General features: G+C 40.2%; 1 protein-coding gene across 1 annotated transcript; it reads right to left on the bottom strand.

Moving 5' to 3' along the window:
- Positions 1–2,282: 2,282 nt before the first annotated feature.
- Positions 2,283–11,441, bottom strand: fam98a (family with sequence similarity 98 member A). Its single transcript, XM_042432805.1, has 8 exons — positions 11,319–11,441; positions 10,543–10,691; positions 9,696–9,830; positions 6,425–6,606; positions 6,171–6,251; positions 5,973–6,089; positions 4,716–4,883; positions 2,283–3,621 (listed from the first exon to the last, which is right to left on the bottom strand). Exons 1-8 carry the CDS (start codon positions 11,354–11,356, stop codon positions 2,959–2,961), a joined length of 1,533 nt encoding a protein of 510 aa, XP_042288739.1. The 5' UTR covers positions 11,357–11,441; the 3' UTR covers positions 2,283–2,958.
- Positions 11,442–11,861: the final 420 nt, after the last annotated feature.

The following is an 11,861-nucleotide window of genomic DNA, read 5'->3' as shown; positions in this document are numbered from 1 at the left end:
ATAATGGACGAGAATCAAAGTCACTCATTAAAAATAAAAGCTTATCCAATGGACAGGTGGAAGATGATTGTTTAAAGGACCAATACAACCATGTAAAAACACTCCAATACAAGTTTAAGTCCTTCATTCAAAATTATTTACTTCATCTACAGCAACTTGACCAGCCCCTCTGCCCTCTTCACCTCCCCACCTGCCTTCCCCCCATACCACCCAGCCCCTGTCTTTGTTTCCCCTGTGTCTCCAATGGAGCTGTCCAACTTTATGGCAGGAATGAGAATCTCCACTTGTGTTGTGGGTCCCATCCCATCCAATCTTGTCAAGGACTGCCTCCACACTATCTCCTCAGTCATCATTACAGAAATAAATAACTCCTCCTTTAGCTCTGGTTCAGTCACCCAAACTCTCAATTTGGCTGCTGTCACCCCCATCCTTAAAACATCTGGATATCTTGAGCAATTTCCAGCCCATCTCCAATCTCCCCTTTCTGTCAAAAATACTGGAACATCACCTCCCAACTCAAAGCCTAACTCATTTCCAACGACTTGTTCGAACCATTTCAATCCAGTCCTCCTCAAAGACCTCCTCCTCTCCTCAGACTCTGGTCACACAGCATTCTCATCCTACTCAACCTCACTGCAGCCTTCGACACAATTAACCACACCATTCTTCTCTCCTGTCTTGAATCCTCCCTTAACATTACTGGTACTGCCCTTTCCTGGCTAAAGTCTTATCTCACTAACAGACAACAGTTCATCAACATCAAAAACGGTACCTCCTCCACCGCTTCTTTGTCCCAAGGCATCCCCCAGGGTTCGGTGCTTGGTCCTCCTCTGTTCATCCTCTAATTGCTCCCCCTTGGTAACATCATACATCATCATGGTCTCCACTTCCACAGCTATGCAAATGAAGCTCTACATCTCCACTAAATCCATCACCACTGCAACTCACTCCATCCTTACCAACTGCCTCACTGAAATTAAATTATGGACTGCCTTTTTCCACCTAAAGAACGTAGATCCATCTATCACTCTCCCTCTCTGCTGCCAAAACTTTGATCCATGCTTTCACAACATCCAGAATTGAGAAAGAACATCCAGAGTCCTAAATGAACTCCAGTACATGCCGAACTCGGCCATTCACCCACTCCCAATCCTGTGACCACATCACTCCTGTTCTCCACGACGTCCACTGTCTTCCTGTCCCATAACGGATCCAATTCAAAGTCCTTCTCCTCACTCACAAAGCCCTCCATAACCAGGCCCTCTCTTACCTTACCAACCTGCTCCACCACCACACTCCCTCCCACGGCCTTTGCTCCTTTGATGCCAACCTCCTGTCTCAGCCACTCAGGACCAGTCAATGGACCTGGGGCAACAGAGCCGCTGCTCCCTTCCTCTGGAACTCTCTCCTCAAACACAACCGAGACTGCACAGATCTGTCCATGTTCAAATCTATAATCAAAAGACATCTTTTCAGAACTGCTTTTGAAATGTGTGATTATTAATGTGTCATATGTTTTTTAGTGTTGTTTTCTAAGCTATATGTTTTTAGTCTATGATATATGCTTTGAGTATTCTTTTTCTATGATCATGTTATCTAATGTAAAGTGTCTTAGAGTATCCTGAAAGCGCTCCATAAATAAAATGTATTATTATTATCATTATTATTATTAAGAGTCCCTCAACTGCACACAAGGGGTCACAAGCCAAAACTGTTGGAACCACTCGTTCAATCTTTATCAGTGTGTTGAAATTTATGTTAAATTTTGATCTTAAAAGTAACCAGTAACTATAGCTATCAAATTAATGTAATGGAGTAAAGAGAACAATTTTCTCCTTTGAAGTACAAAGTATAAAGTAGCAGACGACAAAAATACTTACAGAATGTACTATTACCTTAAAAACATACTTGAGGAAATGTATTTAGTTACCTTCCACCACTGCTGAGTGACATACTCACATTGGCTAAATGTTGTAGAATATTAATATAGTCATATTTAACATTTTAATAAATGCTTCTTTTCCTTCAGTATATTATTTAAATCTAGAAGCCAAATGATATACTGTACATACAGTAGTAAGAGATGATACATATTTTTAACTTACTTGTTTATGAATTATTATCAGTTCTTATTTAGGCTTCTTTTTTAGCCTGTGTAATATATATCTTTTGTACAGTACAGATTTTAATGAGCTCTCTGCAAAAGCCTAATTTTGACTAATCATAACATTTTACAATTCCAGACATTGACAATCAGAACTCTGAATGAAAAGAAAACAATATTTTCATTTTAGATTTTATTGCTCAGTCACACATTCATGCAATCCAACATCCATATTTGTATGCACACAATCTTCCATGAGCAGAACAAGATGACATCTCTTAAATAAGTAACAAAGGAGACTCCAGTCAAATCTATTGAAACAAAATGAAGACTGCAAAGATGAAGCGGTTTTCAAGTAATCATCAAATTTAATTTAACTATTAAGGATTTCAAGAATCCTACCAGTAATAATGATGTCCACTTCTAATGTCAGATATGCAATAGGTGCACCAACACTGAAATCTGAGGAATCTTGGCTGTCTTTCAAAGGGTGTCCAATATAAGGCTAATTAAGTGTCAAAATGGGGCCAAAACAACAGAGTCCAGTTAATCAACTAACTTTTTATAGCAGAGAGCTGTTGGCATATTGAGGAGGCAGAGAAAAAATTAACACACTAGTATGGAAAAGCAACGGGCCAAATTAGAACTGCCCTCTAGCAGGAAAGCAATAACTCCAAAAACAGTCTGTAGAGTGTAGACAGTATCTGTATGTGTGTGACTAGTGACCTTAGCCAATTTTTAACCATGCTGAAAATTCAAGATTGTATAATAAAATAAGGCATTTTAGATTTGTTGACACATGGCAAATAGTCGATCTTTGAGTGGACTCTGCTGCAATGCCCCACACTGTGTCTTCAACTAGTGTAGTGTCGACCTTGATTAAAGCCTGCTTGGTTGTAGTGCTGCCCGCCATGTTGGAAGAACTGTTCAAACTGTCCTCCTTGGTTGAAATTCTGGCCACCTCTTCCTCCCCAGCCTCCCCCTTGTCCTCCTCCTCCTCGGCCTCCTCTTCCCCTGCCCCCCCGACCTCCTCGACCCCCACCTCTCTCCTGATGCCAGCCTCCATCTTGGTGGTAACTGTCATGGTAACCACCTCCTCCACCTCCTCCATGGTAGCCAGAGTCCTGGAAGCCTCCTTGGTTGTTCCCTCCTCCTCCTCCGTAACCTCCTCTGCCTCCTCCCCCTTGATGACCTCCTGCGTCTTGATAGTGGCCTTGGTTGTAACCACCTCTCCCTCCACCACCTCCATCTCCCCAGCCACCCTGCACCTTCCCCCCTCTGCCGCCCCCTCCTCTACCCCCCCTCTCTCCATGTCCTCCTCCTCCCCTCTCATAGCCTCCACGGCCACCTTGGGAGTAGTGATCGTAGCCCCCCCTACCGCCTCCATGCCCACCCCCACCGTAGTGTCCTCCGCCTTGGGGTGCATCCTGACGCTTCTGCCAGGAAGGCATCTCTGGAGGTGGAGGCTCAATCTCACAGGGTCTGCCTCCTCTGTCCGGCACTCGGCCCATTAGAACCTGAGAAAAAGGACATGTATTAAAGTAAGATGGCTCCTAGTGAAGTGGACAACTATGGCCTCATTTTTTTACCTTGCTTGTATGAGATTAAGTTTTTCAGTATGAATGAACATGTCAGGCAAAAAATATTTAAACTTAGGACAGATGCTGGAGCTTCTGCTTAAAAAGTTTTTTATTTTTCTTTGGACAGCTGAAGAAGTTCTCAGTGCTTGAAAATATAAAGTTGCTTGAAAAGTACATCCTGAACTTTCTGAATGTTTTATACAAAACCAAATATTTGTCTGAATAATAAAGCTAGTAACATCTTTTTAAAAAAATGTTTAATGTCTTTAACAAGATGAAGTAAGTTTTGCACAACAAAATGATCATGATCTTTCAGAACTGGGCAGATGACTCCACAAGTACTTGCCCTAGTAAATCCCAGCGCAGCCAAACATTTACAAAGATCAGTCTGGTTAAAGGACTAGTCTGGTGATAATCTATATATCCTTTTTTTTTTTTTTTTTTTAAATTGCCCACAAATCACCAATTAAATCATCGAAGCCTGATATATCTTCTTCCTCTGTGTCATAGAGCTCCATTGTTAAACTATTAAAAACACATCAATGAGTCACACTGTTGCACTGGGTGACATGTTCCTTCATTACCACGAACACACACTGAAGTTTATTTTGAGTCGATCCCATACACACCAGAAATATTCAATAAAGCACAAGACGTGAATTAATTCTCTGCTGAAAATAGTCCCCAACACATGCACTATTCCCTCCTCTTTGAGTAACGTTTGCTAAAAACTATAGTGACCAGCAGTTTGAGGAAATAAATGAGCCTTTTTAAAAATGTGACTATAAATTTTGACCCATTTTTAAAGAGATATATATATATACACATACACACTGTATATGCCAGCGATCAGTGATGGAAATGCTTACTTCAAAAATCTGCTTCAGCCTTTGTAGGTTTCAGTACACATCAAATTTTTTTGTTTAGACCACACACCGACCAGTCTTGAAACTTTTGCATATCCCGTAAAAAATAGTATAAAATAACCAATAAAATTCTATAATTAGCATTAAGTAGAAAAAATGGTTCACCTTATTAATAGCACAAGCAGTCTTCTCTCTTATCTTGCCACTGCTTGTACGTAGGATTTTTGAGAAGTCTTGTCGAGCAGAAAGAAGGTGGGCAACAGAGATTATGCTTTTGGTGTTGAGGGCAGTACGCAGAGGCTGGTAAACTTTGGCCAACTTTTCAGCCTGTGTCTGTAGAAGGACAAACAAAAAAAGGAATCTCATTTACTTTTGGAAAGCAATGGATCAGGTACATTAGTCATATGTCGCAGAAAAGTAGGCCAAAACACAATATTTTGAGTAACAATGAAAACAGGCATGCAGGAGCACTGGTACACTGCACTGCAAATCATGCTTGACACATGTACTTGAACAAGAACAACTGATCTTAAATACTAAGAGGCCTGAGAGGAGACTCAAGTAGTAGAAGTCTTGAAGTGTTGGTGTCACTCGTGCCTATTCGACCTAGACGTTCCAAGAAATATGGAACCAGAGGAACTAATTTCAGGAACTAGGAGCTAAAAGTAAGCCATGTAGATTATGCAAATTAGACCCATGGCGGATTAAAAAAATGACAGCATTGTTTAAAACACAGTATTAACACATGAGGAAACAACACAGAGTCCTACTGTTGTTTTTTGTATTTACTGTTGTGTGACTGATGTGTGAGTTAGATGTAATGAATGAATAAAAAGGAGAAATGCAGAGGTACACATGGATGAAACAGTACACGGGTTGAAGCAGCCCCGATTTATGTGTTTGACCAGTCAGCGATGGTTAAAAACCCCGCCTGTAAACTTCCTGAGAGTTTAGAAAGTAACACCCCCAGACCAGGGACTATCCTGCAGGAACTAAATTTAGTCCCTGGTCTTCTGGTCGAAACACAGGTTTAGTTCCTGAGTTCCTCAAAATGTTCTTGGTCCAGTGGGGGAGTTCCTGTGATGGAAAAACCCTATCTATCTATCTATCTATATATGCACATACATACACACACACACGAGTTAGAAGTGTTGGTGTGGCTGCACTCAAGGTCAGAATATGATCAAATTAGCAGAAACACTTATTTTTTTTATTTCTCTACATGCTTTACGTGTATAAGCTTGACTATTTTCACTTCATCTTCTCTTTGTTAAACAAACTCCGCATCCATAACCAATTCTCCTTTTTCTCCTCAGTAGGACAGCAGATCTGATTGACCTAACTATTGCTAAAGCAAACACAAGTGTACAAAGGAACCCTGTTAAAATCCATTGTTTGTTTCAGATTCAAGTTTCCACATACCTTTGCTCTGTCAGACCAACCAAAAGACTGCACTGTCACATCCAGACGTTTCAACAACATCTTCCTTCTCACTTCATACTCATTAACAAGTGCTTGGTTTATAGCTTCAATTTTTTCCTGGCAAAAACAAGGAAAAGAGTCATTTAGTGATGCACTATCCCACTGATATGTTGTATGTCTTCGTCATTCAGTATTTACCATGTGCACAGGTCCAAGGGCCTTCTTCATCAAAGGCTCTCCAACGTGATTTGGTGGGACTCTACTCATGGCTTCTTTCAGCTAAGAAAAATGGACAATAGGCAGATGTAGTATATAGTATGGACAAAAAGTCACAACTAAAACTACAATTAAAAAAAGTGTGTGGGGTTTGCAGCTTTTGAAAGGGACTGGCCAGCTTGAAATACAGATTTTTTCCTGCTAGATGCTGTTTTGTTTTTGTTGCGAGTACACACCTTCTTCTCAATTCCACTGAAGAACTGGAACATGGTGATGTTGGCCGGAGGCTTGGACATTCCCAGCGCCATGCAGATGCCCTTCAGTTCCTGGAACATGGGGCTGCCTGACTCCTGGGCTTTTTTCTGAGGTTTGTTAACCAGGATCATCCTCGCTGCCTCCAACTCAGACACCAGAAATGCTGAGATACAAATTGGATTTGGTTAAATTCCTTCCCCCGTTACACCATGTTTAAGTTAAAGAAAGTAAAATTTAAAGAATTGGGAAAAACTGTTAAATAAGGCCAGAAGAAATATAAGAAAGTATAGCAGAGAAAGTCCTAGGACTGAACATAGCTAACAAAAGAAGCAAAATATAACAAAGGACACCAGTAATTTAATTATAGTATATGAACTCTATCTGTGTTTGCTTAAGCATAGAGGAAAGCCATTAGCCCTGCACTGCCAGACCAATTCGCAAATGCAAATTAGTCTGGGACCTCTCAGTTCATTTTTGATTTCCAAGGGGCATTATCAATGGGCACAGACCAAAATGACACAATTGGATAGACCTACAACCAATCAGGGCAATGAAATGTGTGACAAAGTGCTGAGCAACATAGCCCTCAGTATAGTCATCATATCAGATAAACAGGTCAGCTGGAAATCTGTCTGAACAGGAGGGGAGCCAGACGCCTCTGCCAGAGAAAATAAAATGAGCTTGCAGATTCGTCTTGTTCTCAAGATAGAAAGCCTGTAAAAGACCTTTCTTGTGCCTGACATTAAGCTCGTTTGGGGTGAATATCACCTCTGCTGGAAAGTGGATGAGAGCAGATGGCTGTAGCTGGGGAAAGTGACAAAAACTCTGACCAACTTTAAATCCAGGTTAAAAACTTTTATGTTCTGCACTGAACCTTATAAGAGTACTCCACTGACTTAGCATTGCACTCCTACAATGTTGGATTCATGATGGACAGTTAAAAAAGGGATCCAGAGACACTGTCTTTTTTTATTCCATGCATTCTTTTTACTTGTCAAAACCTGGTGCCTACATTAACTAAAATGCAACTGAAATCAAGTCACTTGAGTGTTTCAGATTTGGTTGTGTTATGCTAGTAGCGGCTAATGTAGCCTGGAGCTGCTAGCCTCCAGCAGAGATGTGGAGCTACAGAGGTCTGCTAACCTCACTTCTTTCTAACTCCACACCCCCAGATTTTTTTCATTTTCAAACTTGTAGTCTTCAGCCCCAACCGATGCTGACTCAAGTGATATATCTTGAGGCAAATTTCACACAGCTCCCTCTAGAGACATAAAGGGCTTTATACTACTTTTTTCACACGTGCAGTAGTACTCCCCAACACCTGGAGACACACGCTGATGTACAATTGGTGGAGTTGTTTTTTATCCTTGTGTTCTTTGATGTTTTTCATGGATTATATAAAGTACTTTAAATTGCCTTTGTGTAAGAAATGTGCTATAGAAATAAACTTGCCTTGCCTAGTGAGTGAGCCAATAGCATTAGCTCAAAAGTGACACAAAATAAATGCATTTGCAACTCTATGTCAGATAATCTTAAATGATTCTGTAGATAGGTCTGGCAGCTGTGTGGGATATTCATTCAAATATTTTGGGCTACCAGATGTTACTTTGCCATTTTCCCTTTGATTATAAGGTAATGTCCAGCTAGTGAAGGTAGTTTATCATCACTGCCAAATTTAAACACATGGCCCCTAAAATAGTTAAAGAAATAAATCAACTTTTTTAGTTACCAATACTAGTATTTATCCTGCTATTAGTCAGCAAAATGTATTCAAATGTTATCAAGGGGCTTACTATCACACATGATTTAACAGGAAAGGTTTGAAAAAGTTTCAGATTTCATGAAGTGTTATTCACCAAAATGCATTATATGTATCCTTGAGGTAAAATGAATATGTTGAATGCATTTCCTCCCTCATAAAACATCTGCAGTTTTTAAATATTTTAAATCCTGTATTGTTTCCATCCATGTTTGCTTGCTAGCAGTCTTCCTTTTAATGCATTTCTTAATGTGTTTCTTAGTATGTTACCCCCACCTGTAGGTCAGTCGAATAGTGTGAAACCAGGCAGCAATGTGCATCACGTCTCCCTTGTGCTAGTCCACATGCACGAGACAAGTGAAACGGGGAACCACATCACATAAAAACATTGCTCTATCACGTTATTACTGGTCAAAATCTCCACAGTGTACCTTTAAAAGGTGGTTATCAAACTTGAACATGAACTAATACAAATGGTTTGCTCTTGTTATTGAAGTACTGGGACTTGATGTGTATAAGTATGGTGTAAAATACGAGTCAAAGTATCCTGGTTTGGCAATGACACAAAACATAAACAACACCAAAAAAAACAACAACAACAAAAAAAAACAACAACTACCAGAACCTGCCGTTTAAAGCTCCTACACACCCATGACACACCCACACAGGTGTTTTCACTGATTCAGGGTTTTCCCTGGATTTTTTTTGAGACAAAGGTGGCAAAGGTTTGAGAATGTGCATGGTGCGGCATACAGTTTCTGCACCTACCTTAAGAATGTTGTGTACTTAAGTGAAAAAAATCATGATCTGATTGACAAAAGTGCCCATAGGGATTTAAATTTGATCCCAAGATGGAACAAATGGACAGATAGACTGTCTGGATGCTGCACTGCCCTCGCAGTTGAGTTCCGCCTTTTATCTCATACCATCAATATCACATGCCAGAATTTTCACCAAAGGCGGTGGCCAGTAATAGAAAGGCAGCTGCCTTTGAGTTAGACAGGCAGGGAGAACCCTGCTTATTTTGCCTCATTAAACGTCCTGGCAGGACTATGCCTGAGGTGATGGTGAGGTGGGAATATTTATTTATTTAACATTCTTATCAGTACTTGCAGTTTGGTAACCTCACATAATTCGCAGCCTCCCTTCACTTAACTTTAACCTGAGCAGAAGTCTAACCAGCCAGAATAACTGAACACATCTGAGTGGGTGTGCAGAGCCTTGCAAAACTAACACAGGCTGAAAACACATGCTTTTACTGCCATCTAATGGTTGCTACATGTTATGTTGACACCCTGTGCAGAATGACGCCTAACAATATACAGTATGATTGTGCAATACTATATCGCAGCTGGGTGTGGAACCGTACATGAAAAGTGTAAGAGACTTTAACCTTTCAGCCCACAAGTCAATGCAACAATACTCGTTTCCATGAAAGATTCAGTGTTAAATTGCTCTTTTAAAAGAGGTGTTTCAAAGTGTTGTTATCATACTGAGCAACAGCAGGCAGTCGTTCCTGTTGAGAAGCCTCTGGGTGATGTCTCCGCTAGTGAGGGCAGAGTAAGGACAGGCAAGCTCTGACAGTAGACCGCTCATCTCCAGCTGGAAACCCTCCGCCTCGCTCGGACCTGGGATGGGTACAATGACAAACGCAGAGGACATTATGTCACAAGACAGAAAATAGTCTGGTTAGAACTCACACATACCCAGTCTAAGCCATCAGCTAGTTACACTGGTGGTGTTAGCAGCAACTTGACAGACTTCAAACAGAAACCTTCAGTGCTGAAGATGATATTCATGTATAATTTCTATTTTTGCCAGATTGTGCTGTAGCTCTGTAATTTCTATCTGCTCAGCCACATAAATACATAGAAAGCCTGACTACTTACTCCAAACTCTGTTTTTTCGGGGTTGAAAAATCAAATAAACTAAATTTGGAGTAATGAATCAGGTCTTTCCATGTCTCTACAAATGGCATGTAACAGGTGTGTGTGGTTGTCCAGTGACATGAGAAATGTCAAAATGTAGGTATGGACTAACATCAGTTAAAATCTTAGAAATCTAATGAAATTCAGTCCCAAGCACGCGGTAATTGAACGTTTTTGTACAAGCTATATTTTCAACACGTCACCTCCAGCCTGATTAAGTTAATCATGGTATTTCCTGCTCCATGACAGTAAACACAAAGCATAGCATGTGTCATTCAACAATGTAGTTTACTTTTATTTCCTTGGGCATCCTCATTGTCAATAATTAAAAATGATACTAGAAGAAACATTTGGTGTTAATCTTGTGTCTGAATTGTGCATCAGAAGCAACTTAAGACAGAATATGTCTTACAGTTAGTGGCATGGACATTTTCCTCCAGCTTGCTGTAGAGTCTAAGCTCTGAGACGATCCAGGCACAGAGTTTAGTGAATTCAGGTGAAGCTGCCCCTCCACTCACAGCAGAGTCCAGAGACCCTTCCTCCAACAGTGGGCCTTGGTACCTTCAAAGACACACATAGCTCACATTAAAACACATGCAATCTGAGCCACAGCTCTTTGTCAATCTACAAACTAATTTGTAGTTGTAAGCCAAACTACGTTTAAAAAGATGCTTATTTAAAGATGTCTTTATCATTGCTAAACGTAAATGCCGCACAGAAATTAGCTAAGGACCTCCAGTGATTTGAGAGCAGCTCCAGGATATTTGAGCATATCAATAATTACAACAGATAGATACATAACGTAGATAAATACATAGATAGATAGATAGATAGATATTTTTAGAAAGTGGGGCTGGAATTGGTTAACAGAAAGGAATGTGTTGGAACTGATCCTGATGGGAATCATGACGGGGGCAGCTTCTGCTGACACAGCTTGTGGCACAACATGTAAAATCCGTCTGTATGTCGACTGCTTCGCATGTAGATAGCTATGATGCCATGAATAGTTATGGAAAAATTATAAACTGTCAGACCAACGTTGGCTAGCTACAACAGCAGGTTAGCTAAAGCACGCTCCATTGCATTGCGCTGGATAAAATAACAGAGACTAGGCTGGTCATTGTTGAAATGCGAGCATTTGCAACTCATCTTCACACAGCGGTATACTTATTAGGTTCCCTTACTTACCCTAAATCTTCAAGAGAGACGAGTATGTCATTCTCCATCCCAATAATTTATAGTTATGTTCTAAAATAACGTAATGTCAAACCGGGTTTTCACATCAGCCAGCTCAGCTGATACACGTTTAACTTCTACTTCTTCTTCTTTAGATTTATTGGTAGTTGGCAAACCGTCTTATAGGCCCATTACCACCATCTACTGGAGTGACTAGGGCAGGGAAAAAAAACATCTCTGCTAAACATGTTTCTCTTTAATTAATTAAAAATAGATGTTACATGATTCCTTCCCAATAAGATTTCCTGACGTAATATAATGTTTTGTTTCCTTTAGTGCTGATGCTATTTTATTATTATAATCAGTCTTTATTAAACAAGGACCATGCATAAAAAACATTAATCTCAAAATGAGAAGAGATGTTTTATGCCAGATTTAGCTATTAGCTAATTTCCATCTGCAGTCCCTGGGCAGGTACACAGAACAATTACCAGATAATAAAAACATTAATGTACATGTGACACTATTGCATAGTCTCTGTCACACTAAGAATTC

This window comes from Thunnus maccoyii, chromosome 14 (genome assembly GCF_910596095.1).
Source record: "Thunnus maccoyii chromosome 14, fThuMac1.1, whole genome shotgun sequence".
In the NCBI taxonomy this organism is placed as follows: domain Eukaryota; kingdom Metazoa; phylum Chordata; class Actinopteri; order Scombriformes; family Scombridae; genus Thunnus; species Thunnus maccoyii.
This window is presented reverse-complemented; position numbering and strand designations above follow the sequence as displayed.

Coding starts and splice junctions, on each gene's coding strand:
- fam98a (XM_042432805.1), bottom strand. CDS start 11,356: ATGGAGAATGACATACTCGTCTCTCTTGAAGATTTAGG. Junction 6,607..9,695: donor CGACTGCCTGCTGTTGCTCA/GTATGATAACAA, acceptor TTTGTATCTCAG/CATTTCTGGTGTCTGAGTTG. Junction 6,090..6,170: donor CCCTTGGACCTGTGCACATG/GTAAATACTGAA, acceptor TGTTTTTGCCAG/GAAAAAATTGAAGCTATAAA.